The 24,725-nt window shown below is 44.4% G+C and overlaps 1 protein-coding gene across 6 annotated transcripts; it reads right to left on the reverse strand.

Moving 5' to 3' along the window:
* Window positions 1-135: 135 nt before the first annotated feature.
* Window positions 136-24,161, reverse strand: Gtf3c2 (general transcription factor IIIC subunit 2). 6 transcript variants are annotated; one of them, XM_050128518.1, is made up of 21 exons: window positions 23,935-24,161; window positions 20,310-20,372; window positions 18,268-18,534; window positions 17,802-18,123; window positions 17,419-17,547; window positions 16,819-17,095; window positions 13,733-13,827; window positions 13,399-13,476; window positions 12,610-12,708; window positions 11,936-12,163; window positions 11,673-11,784; window positions 11,385-11,493; window positions 9,468-9,493; window positions 8,623-8,752; window positions 4,298-4,442; window positions 4,051-4,212; window positions 3,815-3,902; window positions 3,467-3,595; window positions 2,020-2,169; window positions 1,626-1,733; window positions 136-1,275 (listed from the first exon to the last, which is right to left on the reverse strand). In XM_050128518.1, exons 3-21 carry the CDS (start codon window positions 18,509-18,511, stop codon window positions 1,057-1,059), a joined length of 2,850 nt encoding a protein of 949 aa, XP_049984475.1. In that variant the 5' UTR covers window positions 18,512-18,534; window positions 20,310-20,372; window positions 23,935-24,161; the 3' UTR covers window positions 136-1,056. The 6 variants fall into 6 exon arrangements, with proteins under 6 accessions (XP_049984475.1, XP_049984474.1, XP_049984477.1 ...); XM_050128517.1 differs by having other exon boundaries at window positions 18,268-18,749; XM_050128520.1 differs by lacking the exon at window positions 20,310-20,372.
* Window positions 24,162-24,725: the final 564 nt, after the last annotated feature.

Below are 24,725 nucleotides of genomic sequence, written 5' to 3' on the forward strand. Positions count from 1 at the left end.
TCCACGAGAGGACTCTATCCAGATGACAATACATTATTGGGTTCTAAATACTTTCTATACAGTTTAAACATGTTTAATATGTCAACAGTGTGACCATATCATGAAGATCAAAAATCATGACTTGTAAAAGAATGATTGAAATAACTAAAGATATTTAATCTAGAGAAAAAAATGACTTGAGAAACACATGATAGCTACTGTTAAGTACTGAAAAGGGCACTCACAGGGAATGACTACATCTCCTAACAACCATTAGTAAAATTAATAGAGGTATACTCTTGACTTGATATAAAGGAAGATTTTTTTTCTTACTTTTTGGTTTTATGAGATAGCCCAGACTGAATGCAAAATTATGATCCTCCTGCCTCGGCCTCCCAAGTGCTGGGATTACAGGTGTGCACCATTATACCCAGCTTCAAAAAATTTTAAAACACTATCTAGGAGTGTTCAAGTAGTGTCAAATGACCGATGATTGGGATATTTCATAAGCAGGAGCAACTAAAAGCTGGCCACTGTCCTACTGATAGGGAGTTTAGGATGTTCCTCAGTTAAAGTATAACAAGCAGCTTCAGTCCAATAAATTACTGTCACCCACTGGGCCTGTGTGTTGGTTATTCTAAAGAGGAAGATTGGAAGGCAATAATATCAAATCCTGGAATTCGACAGGAGCCTTCATGAAGATCCTTTCCGACTCTCCAAACACCCACTCACAAGTGGTCTCAAAAACACCCAGTACCTTTACTTAGCTTTACCTCCTTCACAATATGCTCAATATGAGCAATTTGACTCCCAAGCCTAGGTCAGGCCTGAGTGTTTCTTGTGAGCCACATTTTTAGGCATAGGAATTGTTGTGGAGGGGGAGCCCCCCTACCTGCAGGGAGCTGTGACCATAGAAGTCTGTGGAAGGAGAGGGATTTAAGGAGTTCTGGGCAGGTAGGCCTAAAGATCTAGGCCTGGCACCATCACTGTCCAGGAAGGGCCCAGGTCCTATGCTCTGTGCATGGGGGCCATTTGTTCTTGGCAGACTTCAATCCAAGAGGTTCTGCGTGGACCAGATTAGGGATTGGGGGGAAGGCAATGGCTGGTTGGAGAGAAACCAGGCCCTTCAGTTGAAAAGGAGGTTTGGAACATAGCATTGAAGTGGGCTCGGCTTTCAAGCTGTACACGGTGGGCCAGCGGGGAAGTGAGTCCACGGACAAAATGGATCCGAACCAGCCCTGACTGCCCCCCAGATACCAGCCATCCATAGGAGTCCAGGTTTGGGCTGAAACGTACCTGTGAAGAGAACAGAAAACCAGAAAGAGCCTCAGCAGTTGTGTCTTAAGGTGACCCCTAGATGTGTGAGCTTTAAAAACAGGTCACCCACCTTTAACCCCAGTACCCAAAAGACAGGAAGATATATATACCGCTATCTCTTTGAGTTTTAGGCCAACCTGGTCTACAAAGTGAGCTCCAGGAGAGCCAGAGCTACATAGAGAGAACACCCAAAACCAACCAACCAAATAAAATCAAGTCACTATCAGGACTAGACCATGAGATAATCAATGAGTGAGCTCTCTGTACCATGACCCAGGTCACAAAGCTGCTCCTCCTCTAGCCGTCTCTGCAGCCATTTAGTCTCTCACCTTGTGAATAGCTTCAAGTTGCAGCCTATCCAGGCAAAGCTGAGAATGCCCCTCTCCTTCCTGCATGCGCAGCATCGGTTCTCTACGGAGTAGATTGTGGAAGGAACTCTGGGGAACACAAGTAGAATTCCTTAGGATTGCCTGTTATCTAAGGTTTCTATCTTTTTCTTTAAGATTTATTCATTCATTCATTCATTCTGTACATTCAAGCAGTGCTCTGCCTGAACGACGGAAGAGGGCACCAGATCTTATTATGGATGTAAGCCACCATGGAATGCTGGGAATTGAACTCAGGATCTCTGAAAGAGCAGTCAGTGCTCTTAGCCTCTGAGCCTACTCTCCAGCCAAGTGTCTACCTTTTCTAATGCCACACTGACTTGTAGCCACAGCTTACCAGATCTGTATCCTGAAAGAGTAGGTAGTGGTGATTGATGGTCTCAGTGTACGTTCTCGCTTTGGGAGGATTGGGGGTCTCAGAGGTGGCCGAGGAATCTTGGTCTTCAGGGCTGTCCTGGTATGCTATCAGATCTGCTTTATAGATAGGCTAGGAGAAGACCAAAAATTAGTGTCTTATAATTTTATTTTTTATTTACAACTGCATGCATTCACACATGCCAGTATGAGGAATTCAGGGCTAAATTCAGCACATGTGCTTAGCAGACCATCTCTCTAGCCTTAGATTTCTTTTCTTTTTGTTTTTCTTTTTCGTTGTTTGCTTTGAGGCAGGGTTTCTCTGTGTAGCCCTAGTTGTCCTGAAACTTGCTTTGTAGACCAGGCTGGCCTCTGCTTTCTGAGTGGTGGGATTAAAGGCATGTACCACCACCTGAGATTAGATTTTAACATACTGAACACAAAAGCAGAAAGTAAACTGGCTTACTATGGCAAAGTCTTAAAAGTAGTAAGAGCAAAAATACACTCCATGAGCCGGGCGGTGGTGGTGCACACCTTTAATTCCAGCACTTGGGAGGCAGAGGCAGGCGGATCTCTGTGAGTTCGAGACCAGCCTGGTCTACAGAGCTAGTTCCAGGACAGGCTCCAAAACCACAGAGAAACCCTGTCTCGAAAAACCAAAAAAAAGGAAAAAAAAGAAAAATACACTCCATGGCAGTCTGTGATGGTGCACCCCTTTACTTATGAGGCAGAGGCAGACGGATCTCTGTGAGTTTGAGGCCAGGACTACAAAGCAAGTTCCAGGACAGCTAGGGCTATCACAGAGAAACCCAAAACAAAACAAAACAGCAGAGCCAGTGCGGTGGCTGTGGGTAAAAGCTCTAGATGCTAGGCCTGGTAACTTGAGTTTAATCTTCAGGATCTATATGGTGGAGAGAGAGAGAGAGAGAGAAAAGAGAGAGAGAGACAGAGAGAGAAAGAAAACTGACTTAAAAGTTGCCTTCTGGCATGCACACCACCACCCATACACATATACACAAAATAAATATCATGGAAACAATTTTTAAAAAACATGCTCAGGCCCGGCAGTGGTGGCTCATGCCCTTAATCCCAGCATTTGGGAGGCAGAGGCAAGCGGATCTCTTGAGTTCGAGACCAGCCTGGTCTACGAGAGCTAGTTCCAGGACAGGCTCCAAAACTACAGAGAAACCCTGTCTCGAAAAACCAACCAACCAACCAACCAACCAACCAACCAACCAACCAACCAACCAACCAACCAAACACACACACACACACACGCTCTGTTCCAACAGGGCAGAGAAGATTATACCAAATCCCTTGCCATAACAAGGACAGTATCAGAGCTTGGAGACCAAGCACTAGTTTGCATTCTACCAAGAGCTGATGAGGCAAGTAGATTATGACCTATAGATAGATGTTCGTATACTCACAAATCTTCTTTCTGCAGGTTTCTTGACATTAATTGGGTTTGATGCCATATCAGGTAAAATAGCTGCAATGAGCTCCCCAGATATATCTCCTGCAGCTACTGTCCCGAGCCAGTCTGAACCTGAAAGACTCTAATAGGAAGAGAGCAAATTTATTTCATCCATCTACTCATTCATTTGCCTGTGATGGTGACTAAACTGTCTGAGGCTGGGGAGAGAGATCCGGAGAAACAACTCAAATTCCTAACGATGGAATTATTCTATACCGTTAGTTCCTCCTTGTGCCCTGACTACTACAGTGAGCAAATGAGCATCTCCTGCCTACTGAACCTGGAAGAAGGAGCAGCTCACCCAGACGGTGCCTTTTCGTGGAGCAGTAAAGTAGGCTTTAAAACCAAGGTAACCAGCATCGATGTAATGAATTCCACAGAGTCCGTAACTATGAGAAAGAGAGATAGAATAAACTGTCCTTCTTCTAAGAATAATAAATTCTTTTCCTACAGAATTCAGAACAACCCAACCCTCCTTTCCCATTTCTGCTCCAACCCTTAGAGCCTGTCCCAACTCATAGCTTCATCTTGCCGTACGAGGCATAGCAGTTGTCCTGAGCCACGGTGACACCATTGTAGGGGAGCAGCCAGGAAAGCTCTGTACTCAAGAAGCGCTTGATACAATTTATTGGTTCATAAGGTCGCCGAAGATCCCAGAATTTGATTTTCCGGTCACTCCCCGCAGAAACCAGGAAATGACTGAAAGATGAGAGAACACATCAGAGCCAATATGGAAGAGGCAGCCTGCTACAGCGTTCCCTTCCACAGCCTTCATACTCTGTACCTGTTAGCTTTGCACCACTGAATTGTACGAACAGCCTGGTCATGGGCTAGGAAACACTGGAAGGGGTATAGCTTTAAGGAGCCATCAGAGAGACGTATCCGTTGGAGGGGTGAATTAGTGGGAAGATTCCAGAAAACCACCATGCCTAAAGTAGGGATAGAATATGTAGACATTAAAGCAGTGGTTCTCAACCTGTGGGTCGTGACTTCTTTGACAAACCTCTATCTCCAAAAATATTTACATTCGGATCCAGAACTGTTGAAATAATTTTATGGTGGGGTCACCACAACATGAGGAACTGTGCTAAAGGGCGGCAGCGTTAGGAGGTCAGGAACCACTGTGTTAAAGGAAGGGTGCTGGTTCTCTGCTCTCATTTCTTTCTTTGGGATCCCAGACTTTGTCTCCTGACTCTCAAATCCAAACTACAATGAAAGAGCAGGGATGATGACGACCAGCTGAGTTCTCCTGCCCAGCTCTAACACCCAATGCAACGTCAACTAAAAGTGGCAGTTTAGTCCTGGACCCGCACCTGAAATTTCAGTTTGAATGTATCTGACGGCTGCTAAATAAGTGAAGAAATTTTTTAAAATTTGAATTATGTGTGTGTGTAGTATTTGTCTGCGTGTGGGTATGCGCCTATGTGAGTGGATGGATGCCAGAAGAGGGCTTTGGACCTCCTAGAGTATTGACAGGGGGCTGTGAGCTGCCTGATGTGAACACAGGAACAGAATTCAAGTCCTCTGCAAGAGCAATACATGCTCTTAACTGCTGAGTCATCTCTTAGGCCTCAAAAAAAAAAAAAGTTTTAAAAAGTGCACATGGCTCAGGGCAGCGGTGGTGCACACCTTTAATCCCAGCACTTGGGAGGCAGAGTCAAAGGATCTCTGTGAATTCAAGGCCAGCCTGGTCTACAAAGTGAGTTTCAGGACAGGCTCCAAAGCTACAGAAAAACCCTGTCTCAGAAAAAAAAAAAAAAAAAGAAACAAACAAACAAAACCAAAAACAAACAAAAAAACAAGGCTAGCAAAGAAGAGGTATTCAGAAATGTAACTCAGATAAAAAGAAAAGATAAAGGACATTAAAAATCTTATATACATAAATGTAGCAAGTGTAGCATTTATGAACCTTTTTCAAAAAACAAAACAAATCAAATACAGTGAATTGCAGGCGAGCAATGAAAATAACGCAGCAGCGGAGGCAGGAGACTGAGCTGAGAGATCTCAGGGAGACAATCATTAGATCACTTCAGCTAAAGCAGCTTATCTCACATATGCAAGGGCTGTGTTCAATCCCCAGTACTGGGAGAGGTGTAACAATAGCAACACAGCACGAGCCATGTGTCCTGAAGATGAAATACCATCCGAGAAAAGCAGAAAACAGACACAAGAGTGACGTAGGTTAAAAAGCATTAATTTCCTCATCTTCTTGAGAGAAAGTATACTGATCTCTGAAAATGAGACTGTTACGTAAAAACAATAAAAGAGGAAAGATGGCTCAGGAGTAAGGCTGTCTGCTGCCAAACCCGACAACCTGAGTTTGATCCTACCTACATGGTTGAAAAAAAGAACCAACTTCTGTAAGTTGTCCTCTAACCTCCACACATTGCCCCTCCTTGAGTTAATAAGTAAATGTAAAAAATATGTAATTAAATACTTTAAATTGTACTTATTTGAAGAACTGGGGGATTATATCCAGAATCTAATGAATACTATGTAGGCACTTGCTAATCTTTCTATTTTTAATTTTGAGTGTCTAAAATGCCTGTGTATCCCTTGAGCTTGAGCCTCCTACCTCAGGCTCCAAGTAGCTGATTATAGCCTTGTACAGCAGGCCCACCACACACTGGATCCTGGAGCACTACGGTCAGCTGTGACCTGCCTGTATATGCCAGGAATCGAACCCAGGTCCTCTGGAAGAGCAGTCAGTGATCTTAACTGAGCCACTTCTCCAGCCCCAACACCTTTACATTAAACAGCTTACATAGTATGATCTTTACTATAAGGTTGTCCTTTAAATTCCCATGATGAACTCCTGTATTATCAGAGAATTTTTCTCTTTTCTATTTCATAGTGGAAACATTTATATTAAGTACATTTATTTCAAGCACATGATTCCATGAGTTTGACAGGTACTTGTACCAGGAAAAAAAAAAAAAAACACAAACAAGAACCCAAATATTTCCATCACTGTCAAAATTCCTTATGACTCTTTATAAATGAGGAAAGCAACTATCTGCATATCACACTAGTGATCAGCAGGCATTGCAGTAGCTGTTCTGAGCTGTATCCATGCTATATGTCAGGAGACATCATTTTTCTAAATTGCTGAGTACTTTAGTATATGTATATACCAGTTCTGTCCATCTAATTATTTATTTGAATTATATGAATTTATTTTGTATTTGTGTACCACAGCATGTGTATAGAAGACCATCTTAAGGGAGTCAGTTCTCTCCTTTGACTGTGAGAATTCTGGGGATCAAACTCAGATTGTCAGGCTTAGCAGCAATTTTACATTCTGGGCTGTTTATTCAGCTGCCCAGTACTCCCCCCCCCCCCCCCGGTCCCTCCCCGAGACAGGGTTTCTCTATGTAGCTCTGGCTATCCTGAAACTCGCTATATAGACCAGGCTGGCCTCAGACTCACAGAGATCCTCCTATCTGTCTCTGAGTGTCGGGATTAAAGGCATGTGCCACCACAAGCTAGCAGTGTCCAGTTCTTCTTAAAATTCTTTTAATTGGGCTGGGCAGTGGTGGCATAGAGGCAGATGGATCTCTGTGAGTTCAAGGCCAGCCTGGTCTACAAGAGCTAGTTCCAGGGCAGGCTCCAAAGCTACAAAGAAATGCTGTCAAAAAAACAAAAATAAAAACAATCAATCAAACAAACAAAAACTTTAAAGTAAAAAAAAAATTTTTTAAAATATTTATTATGTATACAATATTCTGTCTGTGTGTATGCCTGCACCAGACCTCATTACAGATGGTTGTGAGCCACCATGTGGTTGCTGGGAATTGAACTCAAGACCTTTGAAAGAGCAGGCAATGCTCTTAACCTCTGAGCCATCTCTCCAGCCCCCCAAAAAATATTTTTTAAAATATGTATGTCATGTGTGCCCTGACAGGCTGGAAGATGTCTGATGCCCTGGAGCTGAGTTGCAGATGAGTGGGCTGCCCGACACTGGTGCTAAGAACTGAAGATGGGTCCTCTGGAAAAGCAGCAAGGACTGTTTGTTTACAACTGAGCCACCTCTCCAGATCCCCTAAGTTGTTCTATTAACTTAAAAAATTATTATATTTCCTTCTTTTATGTGTGAGTCCAGGCATGTCACAGCTGGTGTGTGGGGGTCAGAGAACAACCTATAGCAGCTGCTTCTCCCCTGTTGTGGGGTCTCAGGGATCAAACTCAGGTTTATCAGGCTTCAGGGCAGATATCTTCACCTAGCCAGCACCCCCATTTAACTCTGAATTGACTTTTAACTCGCAAATATTCAATGTTTTCTCATCATTGTAGAGGATGTTCACATCTTTCTTTTGAGATAAGGACAGACTAGCCCAGGCTAACCTCAAATAGTTTTAGGTTTTTTTTTTTTTTTTTTTTTTGAGATAGGGTCTCTCTGTGTAACTCTGGAAGTCCTAGAACTTGCTCTATAGACTAAGATGACCTTGAACTCAGAGACCTGTCTGCCTCTGCCCAAGTGCTGGGATTAATGGTGTGTGCCATCACTACCGGCTCAAACACTTATTTTCTTCAAACTTCTGCAGTCAATGCTTTACTACTGAGTTATACCCCCAACCTTGAATTTCTGATCATCCTGCCTCCACCTCCCAAGCGTTAAGATTACAGACATGTAACATTATGCCTAATTTATGGAGAGTGAGGATTGAAAAAAGAAATACAAAGTAAGCATTCTACCAACTGAACTATATCCCACCCAATAATTTTCTTACTGGAAAAATTATAGTGACATTTCTTCTTTGTGTATTTTTTTTTACAATGCATGAATTTGTATAAAGATTTACTCTATTTTATGCATATGAGTATTTTTGCTTGCATGTCTGTTTGAGCACCATGTGCATGCTAAGGGCCCTGAGACCAGAAGGCTTTGGATCCCTTGGAACTGGAGTTATAGATAGTTGTGAGCTATAGGTGGGTGCTAGAAACCAAACCCAGGTCCTCTGCAAGAGCAGCAAATATACGTAACTGCTGAGAAATCTCTGCAGCTCTGATTTTAAACTATAATATAATGCTACGCTTAATCAAAAGAGAACACAATCCAAACCTAAGCACATATAAAAAGCTTAAAGAGCAACAGGTCTTGGTTTTTACCATTATAGTATCCTGCAGCCAGGTGGTGGTGGGGCCTGGTAGGCATCCAAGCCAGGCTAAGGCACTGACCACACTCAGAGGGGTCTGAAGCTTGCACAGACCCTACCTGAAGGGTTGCCAAACACTGTACCTGTAAGGACAGAAGAGCTGGGATTAGGATTAGGAGCTCTTACTGTTTGAAAGGAGACTCTAATTAGTTTTTTTTCCCCCTCAAGGTTTATTCTACTTGTCTCTAAGTGGCTTCTCTCTCTCTCTCTCTCTCTCTCTCTCTCTCTCTCTCTCTCTCTCTCTCTCTCTCTGTGTGTGTGTGTGTGTGTGAGCGTGCGTGCGTGAGAGAGAGAGAGAGAGAGAGAGAGAGAGAGAGAGAGAGAGGGTATGTGTGTACCACATAACGCCCACAGAACTGAGAAGAGGCAGGGTCAGATCTCCTGGAACCAGAGTTATGGTTGGTTGTGAGCCTCCATGTAGGTGCTAAGAACTAGACCCGGGTCCTTACCCTTACTTACAAAGTGTCTCCAACCCGCTCAAATCAGTTTTTCTTCTCTTTATTTTATTTATTTATTTATTTATTTATTTATTTATTTATTTATTTATTTATTTATGTTTTTGAGGCAGGGTTTCTCTGTGTAGCCTTAGCTGTCCTGGAACTCACTCTGTAGCCAGGCTGATCTCCAACTCACAGAGTTCGGCCTACCTCTGCCTCCCAAGTGCTGGGATTAAAGGCATGCGCCACCACCCGGCTGAGAAAGGGGATAATTTCAGAAGTGAAAGACTCACTGTAGACTCTGTAAAATAAGGCTCTAGGCAGATGCAGCCTCAGCTAAGTTAACAGGCTCCTCACTCACCTTGTAGATGGCAGGCTTCATAGCATCTGTAAGGAAGAAAAACAAGAATAGTAGATAGTTGATGCTTTGGATCCACAGGACTGAGCTCCTCCTCTCTCATGCCTCAGCAATGCCCTTCTTTCATTCTTTCTCTCACTATGTCCACCTGCCCCACTCTTTCACCAACACTAGCTTCCCTTCTATGAGAAACACTAACGCCTCCAGATGTTCTTCTCTCCTTTCTGTTTCTAGAACTCTGCTCATTTGCTCAGAACTGTTTTCATTATCCATGTTTTCTGTCCTTACTGACTTGTTCCTACATTTCTATGTAAATATGTTCTACTGTCTCTTCTATAAGAGTTATTAAACACAGAGACAAGTGTGGTAGTGTAGACCTGTAATCCCAGAACATGAAGTGAAAAAAGAAGGAAAAGAAATTCAAAGTTGCCGGGCAATGGTGGCACTCGGGAGGCAGAGGCAGGCGGATCTCTGTGAGTTCAAGACCAGCCCGGTCTACAGAGCTAGTGCCAGGACAGGCTCCAAAGCCACAGAGAAACCCTGTTTCAAAAAACCAAAAAAAAAAAAAAGGAAATTCAAAGTTATCCTCAGCTACATGGTAAGTTCAAGGCCAGTCTGGGCTACATGAGACTCTGCTTCAAAAAATTCAACTAAAAGAAGCATATAAAACCTCCTTTGGCGCATATTCACTCATTTATCTGCCTCCTTTTATATCTAAACCTTTTTTTTTCTTTATTTCATTTTATTTTTTTTTTTACGACAGGTCTCTCTACAGAGCTCTGGTTGTCCTGGAACTCACTTGAAGTTCAAGCTGGCCTTGGACTTACAGAGATCCAAGTACATACCTGTATCCCAAGTTCCCTATTATCTCCAAATTTTCTAAAGAAATTATCTATGAGACTTGTCCAATCTTTTAAGCTGCATGCAGCTAAGAATAGCTAAGAATGTGGCTCAACAGAAAATAGCAACTCTATTGAACACATTACCAGATTTTCCATGTTTTGGTAATTCAAGTGTGGAAATGAGCTTTGTAGAGGATATCACATCACGATGTCACAGTACTGGACAGGCCAGATGCCCTATGTCTGCCTCAACCTATTTCTCCAACAGACTACCAAACACCAAACACTCAAGGGCTTAAATCCAGACACCTTCCTTTTAAATATTTAAGTATTGTTGGGGAAAAAAATAGGATCTGCCTTTTTTAACTCTTCCTAAAAGATACTGATGGAGGAGGGTCATGTATCTATGTGTTACTCTCACTGGTTAATAAAGAAACTGCCTTGGCTTTTTGATAGGGCAGGATTTAGATACGTGGAGTAGACAGAACAGAATGCTGGGAGAAAGAAAGCATAGTAGGTCAGACGTGATGAAGCTCCAACCCAAGATGGATGTAGGCTAGAATCTTCCCAGTAAGCCACCACCTCGTGGTGCTACACAGATTATTAGAAATGGGTTAATCAAGATGTGAGAGTTAGCCAGCAAGAGGCTAGAGATAATGGGCCAGGCAGTGTTTAAAAGAATACAGTTTCCGTGTAATTATTCTGGGGCTAAGCTAGCTGTGCGGGAGCTAGGAGGGGAAGAAAAGCAGGCTTGCTCGCCTCATCACTACAAACGGCCCCTACAAGATACTGCCTAAACACAGGTGAGGGGAATCCTGAGACCAGCACAAGGGAAACAGAGGCAGGTGGATCTCTGTGAGTTTGAGGCCAGCCTGGTCTACAGAGCTAGTCCCAGGACAACTAGGACTGTTACACAGAGAAACCTTGTCTTAACAAACAAACAAAAAGAAAACCTGAAGTCATATTTCCATCACAGAAGTCTGCCTAATCAAGCTTTTATGCTCGAGACTATCTGGGTCACAGGAGTTAGACAGGCTGAGAGTCCAGCTACCACCACTGTAGTAGTTGTGCTACTTGCCTGGAGGCTGCTGAGCCAGGAGGGCCTCAGGATGCGGCAGACTGAACAGCAGTACCTTCCCATCTGAGCAGGCCAGGGCTAAAAGACCCAGCCGAGGCAGAAGAGGAGCCTGGGGGGGGGGGGGGCAGATCTGTGCTGGGGTTTGCTGCTTTCAGGTGCCTCTCAGAAAACCTGAGGCTCTGTCTCTCAGAACAGGACATGGGATTTCTGGAAAACCCCCACCCACCACACTCTCCTTCCTCCAGCCCTAAGACCTCCAACAGCTAGCCCACAGTCAACTAGAAGTACCTTCCGAGGGGTTTCTGGATGTTCCCATGCCCCACTGGGGCAGAATTTGAGGTCCCAGATACATCCACTGTCACAGGCAATCCCATAGACAAAGTGGGCCCTGTTGCCAGGACTGGGGAGAGAAACATGGGACACAGTAGGTAGGAAAAGCCTAGGACTAACAGCTCCATTTCCTCGTCTCATCTCAGTGCAATGCAAGCCCTTCCCCAGTCTCATTTCTCCCTCACCCACCTGCCTGTGGCAGTGTCCCAGCCCCACCTCACCAGCTTTCTTGCTGCAATGTCCCAAGGCCCCAGAGCTGCAGCAGCCCAGGGCCTGAATGAAGCTGGCTCAGTGGGTGTGTCTCATTCATGTCTGGGCTGGAGAAAAGGGCCACATACTGTGAGGCTGCTGACCCTTCAGGCACTGGGCACCAGTCCAGAGCCCAGAGTGGTCCTCCTGTGAAGAAGGACACATCCCAGCGCTCTGGGTGTGCTGTGATCGAGCTAAATCTGGAGAAAGGTCAGAGAGTAACAGAGATATTAGGAAATGGAAGGTCAAAATGGCAAGTCCCACTGAAACAGATGACCGGCTTATATGAGGCTCTGAAAATTAGCCCGTGGCTGGAGGAGGACTCGCCCCCACTCACGCTTCCCTCCCTTCACTCTCAGAAATGAACACCAGCTCACTTCCAAAGATGAGAAGCTGTTCTTTCATGCTAAATGCATGCCATCTTGTGACTTGGACTGCCTGAGCCTCCAAACATCTCTAGTCCAGCTTGGAGAAAGCTGAATACTGTACATTACAGAGGACTAGCTTGTTACAGCTGGACTCTATTCTCAAAACCAACCAGACCAGCACTCAGGAGAGGACAGGGCTAATCTGTTAATCCTCGAAACATGTGGTTTTCCTATTTCTCTCCGAGAATCAGAGAAAGGGCTGAGTGGCTGTCTTTTACCTGTTTATTCTGTAGATTGTGCCATCCTCAGGAATTCCTTCACGGTGTACCGAGAACAGGGGGGACTTCTCCTCCTGTGGCAGGTAAGGAGCTGCTTCACTGCAGGAAGCAAAAACATTAGCTTCAACTCAGAAGAATTTCCCCGCCATAGAATTCCCACTGTACACTAAAGAATTCATGGTTGGGGGCTGGGGAGATGGCTCAGAGGTTAAAAGCACTGACTGCTCTTCCAAACGTTATGAGTTCAATTCCCAGAAACAACATGCATCCGTAATGAGATCTTGTGCCCTCTTCTGGCCTGCAAGCATATATGCAGACAGAATACTGTATACATAATTAAATCTTTAGAAAAAAAATTCTTTGTCACTTGTCTGTCCTCTCCCTCTTCTTTGAGGACTTTGGTGGGTTTTTTTTTGACAGGGCCTAGAATTACCAATTAGGTAAGTCTGGGGGCATACCTGTGAAGGATTACCTAGATTAGGTTGGCCTCTGGGTAAGTCTGTGAATGATTTTATTAGGTTAATTGGAATGGGACAATTCACCCTAAATGTTCACGGGCTTGGGTCCTGGACTGGATAAAATAGCTGAGCACCCACTGATCTCGACTTCCCAACTGCAGATAAAGAGCAACCAGCTGCTTCAAGGTTCTGCCAGGACTTTCCCACCATGACTCGCAAGTGCCTTTGACTCTGTGAGCCAAAAAAAAAAAAATGCTTCCTACTTTTGTCAGATTATCCTATCACGGTAATAGAAAAGTAATACAGCTTCAGGGATGTCAATCCAACTTACAGTTCCGATAACAGCTGCCACTTCCAGGCTACTGGAATCCATTCAGCAAACTCCCAGAATGAATGCTGCTGTTCTCGGCTAGAGAGACAGAAGTATCATCAGTGGAAAAGGAGACAGATTCTACACGGCACTGTCTAAAACCATTTTCTGCGAGGGTGGGAGTAACCAGCCCTTAAAATGTGGTCAAGTAAAGAAAGATCTTGCCCTTAACAGTTTTTCTAAGTAAAGATGTTACCACCACTTTCTACATTAGCAAGGGCTTCCCTCTTTCCAGATGGTCCTTATATTCCTCCTCCACCCCCTCACCCTCACAGTCCCTGTCCCCAAAGCTCACAGGTCCTTGGTGAGGTGCAGGCACTTCCAAACAGGAGCCATGATATAATTGGGTAAGCCATTGGGAGCCATGCCCCGACAGTGTGGTTTCTGCTTCTGAGGATCAAATTACAGAAAGTATAAACATTCTAGGTTGGAGAAAGTCCCAGAAGATAGCTTTCTTTCTCGCTTTTTAACTTTCTTTGGTTTTTACATATCCTCCCAACTGCCCTATTAGCATCTACATAGACTTGTGGTCCAATTAACTCTAACTATTGAAGCATTCTCTGGTCTCCTTCCCCAGAGGACTTGCGTACACTGTGCTGAAACTCCTGCCCTGAGGGACAGTGCTAGTGATTCCTCCCACTGCATTCCTTTAAAGACACTCACTCCTCAGACAGGTCAAGGAGCGCATTCTGTACACACAAAGTCCTGGAATCTCACCCACATTCCAGGGATGACTACCACCTTTAAGCCCAATTAGAAAGCTTACAACATTATAAATTTGGCTCTGTCACAACTTTTCTACAAGTTGTAGATCTATAGAACTAAATTAAGGACTAAAGTAAAAAGAAAAACCAGACGTCAATTAAATTAAGAAATAAGTGAATAAAAGTATGGTGGTTCATGCTTCTATCCCCAGTATTTGGGGGAGGAAAGAGACCCGATCTAAAACAAAACAAAACAAAGCAAAAAAGCAGTGGAGAGGGGCTGAGAGATGCTCAGAGGTTAAGATCACTGACTGTTCTTCCAGAGGTCCTGAGTTCAATTCCCAGCAACCACATGGTGGCTCACAACCATCTATAATGAGATCTGATGCCCTCTTTTGGCCTGCAGGGATACATGCAGGCAGATGCTGTATACATGCATAATTAATAAATAAATCTTTAAAAAAAAAAGCAGTGGAGAATGACAGAGGGAGACATTCAAGGTCTAGCTCTAGCATCCACACACATGCACATACACTATGCACGTGTACCAAGTTTCTTCCTTTCTATGCTGGCTGAGATGGTGCACAACTGCAATGCTAGTACTAAGACAACTGCAGGAGGATCATGTCTGAGACCTGTCTGTAGTAAACAGAGTTAAAGCCCAGCTTGCAGTATAAGAACATGACTAAAGGCCGGGCGATGGTGGCGCGCGCCTTTAATCCCAGCACTCGGGAGGCAGAGGCAGGCGGATCTCTGTGAATTCGAGACCAGCCTGGTCTACAGAGCTAGTTCCAGGACAGGCTCCAAAGCCATAGAGGAACCTTGTCTCGAAAAACCAAAAAAAAAAAAAATGAACATGACTAAAAAAGTTACTAACATATCTAAAAGGATGGCTCAGCAGGCTAAGTGCTTGTTGCCAAGTCTGATGTCCTAGGTTGGATCCCTAGGACCCACAAAGGAAGAAAGAACTGATTCCCGAGTTGTCTACTGACCTCCATACTCACTCTGTAGCATTCAAGTACCCACACACTTAATATGTACTATTTTTAATACATATGTATAATATATGTTATATACACAGACATATATAGACATATATACTTTTTAATATTTTGGATTTGTTGCATTTTTTTTTAAATTTATTTATTTATTAGGTATACAATATTCTGTCTGCATGTATGTCTGCAGGCCAGAAGAGGGCACCAGACCCCATTACAGATGGTTGTGAGCCACCATGTGGTTGCTGGGAATTGAACTCAGGACCTTTGGAAGAGCAGGCAATGCTCTTAACCTCTGAGCCATCTCTCCAGCCCTTGCATTTTTATTTTTAAAAAATAAATATTTTTGATCTCAAAGGATCAGTTTCTTAATTACTGAGGGTCTCAGTGCTCCCTTAAATGTGCTCTCAAGGCAACGAAAGCACTGGGAGACCATACAATTATACTATGGACTCATGGCCCACAGGCACTTCCCAAATTCCACCTATCAGAAAGGCAATTCATCATGTCCCCAACATCTACTTCACATGATGTTCCATAGCTGGAACACACCAGTTTCTCCTTTTTCTCTCTCTCTCCAAGCCCTGTGAATTCTCTTATCTCCCTAAAGGGGTCTCACCTCTGCTTGTTTCATTGGTTGGTTTAGGATTCTGCAAACTTTCATCTGGATAAATGAAAGCTTCTGAATGTCAAGTGCAGTTTGTCCTATTTCTTACCCATGCTCTTTTTCAACTTAAAAAGAGTCTGCAGCTTTAGCTGGAAATGTTAAAAACAGTTTTGGAAATTGTCAGTTTTGGTGGCACAGGCTGAGAATTCTAACTGCTCAAGAGGCTCAGGCAGAAGGATTGCAAGTGCAAGACCTGCCTAGGCTGCACAGTGAATTTAGGGCCACTCCAGGAAACTCAGTGAAACTGTGTCTCAAAATTTAAAATAGAAAAGTGGGGCTGTAGTGGCGCACACCTTTAATCCCAGCACTTGGAGACAGAGGCAGGCAAATCTGTGAGTTCAAGGCCAGCCTGGTCTACAGAGTGAGATCGAGGACTGGCTCCATAGCTACTGAGAAATCCTATCTTGAAAACCAAAAAAACTAAAGAAAAGAGAACTGGCCTAACATACGTGAGTGCTTGGGTTCAATCCCCAGTACCACAAAGAATAAAACGTTTCAGACATGGCGGGTAATGAGAGCTACACAACAGTATAGATATGTGTAAGTTTATGTTATGTATTTCTATCTCAGTCAAAACCAGCATGTGTTGGCGCGTACTAGTGCAAGCCCTTCCATCCTCCCTACAACATCATTCACCCAGACCCTGCTCATCTGCTGCAATCACCTTCTGGGGAAGCACCACAGCTCCTGGAAACCTGTACTTGCCCTTCAAGGCCCAGCTCAAGTGTCGTCCCTCTGTGAAATTTGTGCAGTCAGTTCCCCTCCCCCATCTCTAAGTCATTCTGTAGCATTCAGTAGAGAAGCAGGATCCTTTTCTAGCAGAAAACACTCCGGCGTGAACCATCTTATTCACTGTGTTCTTCCCCTATAACCTCCCCAATACATCACATTTTTGAAGTCTTTCCCTCTTTTGATACTAGTTTTGGCTATGAAAGAGCAAAGGCATTCTCTTGGGTACTCGATGCTTCCTAAAATTCTCATTTCCCCATACTTTTACATCAACTCAAGTTACCCCTGCAGTGGGTCCTCGTGGGGTGCTTCGGGGTGCAACAGGCTCAGGATCAGATGAGTTCTCACTTGGGGCCTCACTTTCTTCCTCATCTTCACCCTCGACCTGAAGAACAAAGTCTTCATCCCGAGCGCTGCCGTCTTCATCACCCTGAGAGGTTGCTTGCCGGGTCTTCTTCGGCTTGGTGGGGCTGCTCACCTTGGGACTCTTAGGACCTGACAGCGGAGCAGGCAGGGCTGTTGAGAGCTCTTCAGCCAGTTCCTGAAGGTACAGAAGTGCCCTGTGGGACAGGTTGGAGTCAGAGCCATGTTCACAAGCACTGAACAGAGCCCACATTTCCAGACTTTATTATTATTTTACTGATCTCAGAAATGCTGGGAAGCAGCTGCCAGTTTCCCCTTCCCTCCAACAGAAGCAGAAACAGAAATCCAGAAAATTAAGTGATTTGGCATAGGCAAGCCAGATACCAAGGAATATGAGTTTAAGTTTTCTAATTCTAGGCCAATACATTCTTTACTCTACCACATAGAACATGAAGGGCAAGGGAAAGAAGGAAAGGCACATAAACACCGAAATATATTGAGTGGTAAAAGCAATGAAGACCTGGGGGAAGTCTGTGAAAAATGTGATGGAGAGCCAGGTGTGGTGGCGCACGCCTGCGATCCCAGCACTCGGGAGGCTGAGGTGGGAGGATCGCAAGTTCGAGGCCAACCTGGGTTAGGCAGCGACACCCTGTCTCAAAACAAAAACAAAACAAACAAAAAATGTGATGGAGTATGAGGTACAGAAAGAAATCACTTAAGATACAAAAGTTAGCAACACATACCACAAAAGTGGCTGTAAGAGCTAAAGGGCTGCCCCACCCAGAACCCAGACACCACCCCTACTTACCTGACACCTCACCAGTCTTCCCATCTCTCCAACATCTGCCCCACCCTCCCCTTCCACAACCACCCCTCCACCAGGCTGTGCCCCAGAATCCTTACACTTGGGCAGCCCTTCGGCGGGGTCGTTCCCCAGAAGGGGTCTCAAAGTCCTCAGGGGGCCTCTTTGGATGTGGAGACTCTGGCTGATCTAGGCCTTTGGACAACTTCAGAAGTAGCAGGTCTCCCTTGGACTTTTGACTTCGTTTCTTAGGCATGGGGGTAGACAGAGGGTTGGACTGATCTAAGAGACCAGGAACCAGAGGGGTGGATGGAGGTTTACGCTGCTGAGACCTTTTAGGGCCTCTTGGTGTCCTACCACCTCTCCTCCCGGAAGGCTTTGAGGCCCTAGGGTTTGAGACCTTTGACATCTCTGAAGGAAGATCTGTAGAGAAGAACATGGTCTATGAGATGGGATCAGAACTCAAGGTTCTTTGGAGTACAGTATATGGTACCCAAGTTTGTAAGAACCCATGAGCTCAGCATGCTAAGCATAGAAAGACAAGAAGAGCAAGGGCCAGGCACATACCTTGCTGTTCCAACCTGGTGAGGTTTTCCTGCTCTGGAGGAAGCCTCTTGTCAGAAGAATCCTCAAACCCGGGTAAAGGAGTAGGCAGTGACATCTCGATAGAAGTCTCCACACTGGATGTTTCTGAGGAGGCCTTGACATCCAGCTGGTTTAGTTCTTCTTGTCCAGGAGAGTCTACCACAATCATGTTCCCCACGGGGTCGGCCTCCCCCAGGGCAACATAGCCGACCCCGCAGGTATCCATCAGCACCCCCCAAAATGGCTGCCCTGCATACAGAGATACAACAATGAGTGGAACACTGAAGCTATTTGTAGAGGCTCAGATTTTTCCCTTTCCCTTCATCCCACAACCAGAACCAAGCATCCAGATCAATCATTCAATTATTCAAACAACTACTGGGGAGGTAAGATGACTTAGTAGGTTAAGGTGCTTGCTGCCAAGTCTGATGACTTGAGTTCAATCCCCCGATCCACATGGCATGCTGTAAGGAGAAAACCAACTTGTCCAAGTTGTATTCTGACTTCCACATTCTCACGTGTGCCCCCCTCAATAAATAAATAAATGCACCCCCAACACATAACTATTATGTTAAGCATTGTTTTAGGAACTAGTAAATGACAAGACAAACAAGGAGCTGAACACAGTAGTGCACACCTGTAACCCCAGCTCCCTGGAAGCCGAGGCAGGAGAGGTGCTTTGATTTTGAGACTAGCCTGGGCTACACAAGCCCCTGTTTCAGAAAAGAAAAAAAAGAAAAAAAAACAACAACAACAGAAGACAGGCAAGATGCTACCTTCTTGAGATTTACATTCTCATGTAGCAGACAATAAGTAAGTAAACAATAATAAGCTACTGTTTATTAACTGCTTACTATATACCAAATCATTATACTTTATGAACATTACTTAAGCCTCATATATCTTCATAAAAATATGAAAGTGAATATTCAATTAACTTAGTTCTTACTAAAAATAATAAAACAAATCATATTCAGATTCCCCACCACAAGGGAAAAGGAGATAAAAATTATGCACCTCTAGGGAAGAATTGTAACTTTCTAAAAAATAGACTAAATAACAGCTCCCAAGCAGGTGTGACGGTACAGAGCAAAGTCCTGGCTACTATGGAAACTGAAGCAAAAGGAATCTGGGACCAGCTTGGGATATAACACAGCAAGTCTCGTAATGATTAAATATACAGAGTTGCCAGATACTATAAAACTGACACCAAACTAATGTAGGGTACCCAGAGGCAACATTCATTTCTGTGAATATTCAGCAAAGGGACAGATTTCCTTAAGAATAAGAGTAGTACTGAACTAAGTGGGATAGCACATTATGAAATCCTAGCACTTGGGGGATTGGAGACAGAAGTTCACGGCTAGCCTGGGCTACATGAGATCATGACGAGAGAGAGTTAGTTTTCTGGAACCTAGCCATCAACGTACATTTGAATTGGGGAGAGGAGGTGCCTACTGGCCAGAATATAATTAAAAATCATCCTATCACATTAAAAGAACTTCCTCACATCAAAAAATGGACTAAAGTGTCCCAAATCTTTATGAACCCAGAAAAATCAGATAGATAACCACAGACCAAGAAGGAGATTGGCAGAAGTAAAACATTGACCACAAACAAAAAAAATTGGCCAAACACAACTTTGTAAGGATCTAGATTCTGGTAAGGGCAACCTGTTTGCCTTTGACAAGAGGCAGAAATAGTTCAAATCCCAGAAGGGAACCCTCCATAGGTTAAGACAAAAAGTAAAGAATTCATCAGCCTCAATGGAAAAGTGTGCTCGCATAAATTCTAAAAGAAAAATACACGCTCAGGCCCCCACCCCTCCTTACGAGTAGCTCCAGCAATGGCAGCAGTAAATCTCTAACCCATGTGTGAGGGCGCAATGCAACCTCATAAGCTGCGGATGGTAGCGCTGCTCTTTGAAGGCCTGTATCTCATTCAAAACTAGTAATAAGTAAAAAAAGAATCCAATGTAGGATCTATACACAGACAGGACAGGAAGAAAAAAAGTTGAAAAGTACCTTTCAAAAGAACTATTCCAGAAAACAGAAGAAAATTTTCAGCAAACACAAAAACTACAGGATCTAGGAAACAAGAGAAAACAATGGCAACGTGGTTTGAGTAAACAGTCAGCTATAGGGAAAGGAATTATGTAAAAAATAAATTCTTGCCGGGCGGTGGTGGCGCACGCCTTTAATCCCAGCACTCGGGAGGCAGAGGCAAGTGGATCTCTGTGAGTTCGAGGCCAGCCTGGTCTACAAGCGCTAGTTCCAGGACAGGAACCAAAAAGCTACTGAGAAACCCTGTCTCGAAAAATCAATCAATCAATCAATCAATCAATAAATAAATAAATAAATTAATAAATAAGTTCTTGGAGATTATATACACAGGAAGAGAAACAGCAAATTAAAACTATACTGCTAAAAAGTGAGATGAAGGGCAGGTTTGGTAAAAGCCAGATTGCAGAGAGGGAAAAAGAGTTAGTGACAAAAAAATGACATAAATGGAGGAGAGGTGAGGGGTTAACAACTAGTAATTTATGGCTTTGCTGTTGTTTTTGAAACAAGGTTTCACTATGTTGCACAGCCTGGCTTTGAAATGACAAAATTTGCCTGCCTCTGTTGGAATCAAAGGTGTGCTCCACCATCCCTGGTTTAAATAATTTAGGTTTTAAGAAAGAAGGCAAATGTAAGGGCATATAATACTTATAATCCAAGGCCATCTTGTTTACATTAATATAGTTAAGACCCTAAATTAAACAAAAAAAAAATTAATAGAAGAGAGGGAGGACTGGTGGTTGGTACCTATAATCCCATCAGTAGAAGGTAGCAGAGGCAAAAGGATAGAGGCTTCCAGACCATCAGGGATACAGTAAGACCCTGTGCCCTCTCAAACTCTCCCCACTCCAAATACTGAAATAAGGAAGGCATCAATTTATAGATCAAGAAGGCGTGGGCGAGGAGTTGGAGGCTGGAGAGATGGTTCAGCAGTTAAGAGCACTTGCTGCTCTTGCCGAGGACCTGGATTTGGTTGCCAGGACCCATGTGGTGGCTCACAATCAACCAAAACTCCAGTGGTGCACAAACATACAGGCAGGCAAAGCACCCACACACGTAAAATAAATAAATGGCTTACTGTGCAAAAGAAAAACATGATCAATAAAGAATTACTAAGACCTGAGTCAGATGGTGGTGGAGCGCACCTTTAATCCCAGCACTTGGGAGGCAGAGACAGGCAGATTCTATGAGTTCAAGGCCAGCCTGGTCTACAAGAGCTAGTGCCAGGACAGCTAGGGCTAGACACAGAAAAACCCTGTTAAAAAACAAAAAAAAAAAGTTATTAAGACCAAAAATATTTGAGTGACAACGCTAAATTTCAAAAAGTACATCTATGTACATCTCATCTCTTATAGAGGAAATGGCATCAGGCCCACTTCAGAGTTCTCAAAAAAAAAAAAAAAAAAAAAAAACAATTTGAAGTCAGAAAATAAACAAAGGCTTGAGAAAAAGTCTTTACTAAGCTGGAAGTCATTCATGTAAAGGCAATAGCATAAAATTCTTTCCTATGGGCTAGACAAGCAGTTTGGGGATAAAGCACTTGCCTAGCACCCCCCAAAACCCTGGATTCAATCCCCAGAACAGAAAGGGAGGGAAGAAAGAAGGGAGGGAGGAAGATTTTCTGATAGAGAAGTTGTGATGTCGAAAGACTGCCAATATTTACAATAGACACGGTAAATTGAAATTAAGTAACTATGGTAACTATATTTATGAAACAAATTCTAATTTCAAATTTTAAAGTTTCAGTTGGCTATGATGGTGAATACTTGTAATCTCAGCCCTAAGGAGTTAAAGCTAAAGGATTTGGTGTTCAAGGCCAACCTGGAATAAAAATGTGTCTAAAACAAAGGCCTTGCAAAATGAACAACAACAAAAAACAAGCCGGGCGGTGGTGGTCCACGCCTTTAATCCCAGCACTCGGAGGCAGAGGCAGGCAGATCTCTGGGAGTTCGAGGCCAGCCTGGTCTACAAGAGCTAGTTCCAGGACAGGAACCAAAAAGCTATGGAGAAACCCTGTCTTGAAAAAAAAAAAAAAAAAAAAAAAAACCAACATTCTGGTTGTAGTGAATAAGACAAAAATCTATCTTCCTTGAAATTTTGTATAGAGCACTTGTTGGTTGCCTGATTTACTTCAATATTCAAATCTGATGCACGGTAAATACAACAATCAGCTCATAACTTTTTCACCAGGTGGTTCAACATACACCTTTATAAGTCCTTTAGAAGACTCACTTCTTATGAAAGGAAGTGGCAATGAGTGGTTTAGTGTATTTTTTCATTTGTTTGTTTTGAGATAGGGTTTCTCTGTGTAGCCCTGACTATCCTGAAACTAGCTCTAATTGACCAGGCTGGCCTTGAACTCACAGAGATCCTGCCCTTGCTTCCAGAGTGCTGGGCTTAAAGGCAAAAACGCCACCAATGCTCGCCGAGTGGTGTAGTTTCTACTAAGAAGTTTACAACACAAATTTTGGACAGGCAGTAGAGGAAGAACTGTTCAGCAAATTCTAGTTAAGAATTTTTACATTCCCAAATTGTCTGCTTTCCTTGCTGCTTCAGGCTGCTAACCTGACTACTTGGGTAAAAGAAAAACAATTAGATAACACTACATCATAAACATGGAATCACTTTTCACATACACTGTTCCCCAAAGTATTTCTATCATACAACTAGCGACATATGAGATAATTAATTTTACGGGTACACAAATGAACACTTTCATTTAGCTGCATTTTTACTTTAACTTGCACAGAAATCTGCAACTCACTACTCAGTTTATAGTGCTAGAGACTAAGGAGTGTAAACTTGAAAAGAACAATTTAAAACTCGTAAGAAAACGGCACTACAGGTGAAACCGGTAAAAGGCAACGCTAGCAAAAGATTGTTTAAATTTATATAACAATATGCCCCCAAGGGCAAACTTATCTGATTATATCCTAAACCTCTCCAGCAAAGTGAATTATCTCCTGAGGGGGTGAGGTTGCCATCTCAGTCTTGCCCAGCCGACGGCCAACTTGCCGCGGGATAAAAAGCCCAGACAAGGAAACATAACTGGCCCGTGGCTGCGCCAATGGGGTTGCAGCGCGCGGGGCACAACCCCCGGGGTTAGAGCCACTGGGAGGAAAAAGGCTGGGACACAATAAGAGGGGACTGAGCACAACGAGGGGGACTGACTGCAATCAGTCTAGACGCCACCACCTGCCATTCCCCAATCCTGGCCGTGGGGGCAGCTTTCTCCACCCGCCTGTGCAGCGGGAGAGCCTGATTTCCCTCGGCCTGAGGACAACAGCGGGTTCACCGAGTTCAAGGGGAGCAATGTAAGCAGCACGGAAGCCTGGAGCCAGCTTAAAGCGCTGCACGCACTGCATGGGGGAAGAGAGGCTGGCAGGGATGAGGGATGCTCAGTGGCCACAGTGGGGACTGAAGTGAGAGCGCGACGGTTTTCCGGGGACGCGCGGAGGCTGGGAGGCGCGCTGCGTTGCGCGGGGATCAGAGCGGAATAGGGAACCGGTTCCCAGTGCCTTAGCGCTACAGCGAAAGAAGGGGAGGAGTATTTCTAGGTCCCCCGCACACCCCGTTGCGGTACACTCACCCGCGCCAAAGTCCTTCCGGAAGTCCAAGTTCGAAGATGGCGCCGCCTGTCGGGTCGCGGTTTTATGACGAAACCTGAGCGGCTCTTCCCTGCCCCGCCCCCGGCACAAGGTAAACGCAAGCTCGGTCGGGAGTGCGTTCCCTTCCGAGTTTTCTACTAAACTCTGTGTTCCATAATGCAGCGCGGCGCAGCGCTGAGCCCTCCGACGCCCGCGAGCTGGAGCCCGGCTTCCGCGGCCCTGGGACACTGCAGGGCCTTCTGGGAATTTCAGCAACCGGAAGGGGAGGTCGGCGCCTGCGCGGCACCGTGGCTTCCCCAGCGGCCTTGCTGAAAAGCTTTTTGAAGGTGAGGTTGTCGCGCTTTAGCTGTCGCCCAGCGTTCCGAGCTGCCATTACTCAGGCTGTGGCGAACAGAGCCAGACCATACTGCTGCTTAACGGCAACCCCGAGCTTCGACGGACTAGGAGAGGAGCTACTGATATTCTGGTGCTAGTGAATGAGCAGAGACAGGAAGAAAATAGGAGGGCTTGGAAAGAGGCCAAGAAACGGAAGCGGGGGTGGGGGGAGCCTAGTCTGGGTGGGTACGCTGCGCTCCTAAAGAGCTCGTCAGCCCGACTGCCAGGCCTCCCGTCTTTGGAGGTAGCCTATGATGGAGGAAACAAGTGCAACAAGTTTTCCTGAATCATTTAAAACCAGATAAATTTTCCAGGTCTGCCCATACCTGTGCGGAGGAGGAGGGTGAAAAAAAATGAACAGGAAGGGGTGGAATAAGCCAGTCTTTCCTTTTCCAAA

The sequence above is a fragment of the Alexandromys fortis genome, unplaced genomic scaffold, assembly GCF_014885135.2.
Source record: "Alexandromys fortis isolate MF-2015 unplaced genomic scaffold, M_Fortis_MF-2015_v1.1 scaffold_304, whole genome shotgun sequence".
NCBI classification, from domain to species: domain Eukaryota; kingdom Metazoa; phylum Chordata; class Mammalia; order Rodentia; family Cricetidae; genus Alexandromys; species Alexandromys fortis.

Coding starts and splice junctions, on each gene's coding strand:
- Gtf3c2 (XM_050128520.1), bottom strand. CDS start 18,511: ATGGATACCTGCGGGGTCGGCTATGTTGCCCTGGGGGAGGCCGACCCC. Junction 12,709..13,398: donor TGGCAGCTGTTATCGGAACT/GTAAGTTGGATT, acceptor TGCTTCCTGCAG/TGAAGCAGCTCCTTACCTGC. Junction 8,753..9,467: donor TGAAGCCTGCCATCTACAAG/GTGAGTGAGGAG, acceptor CTGTCCTTACAG/GTACAGTGTTTGGCAACCCT.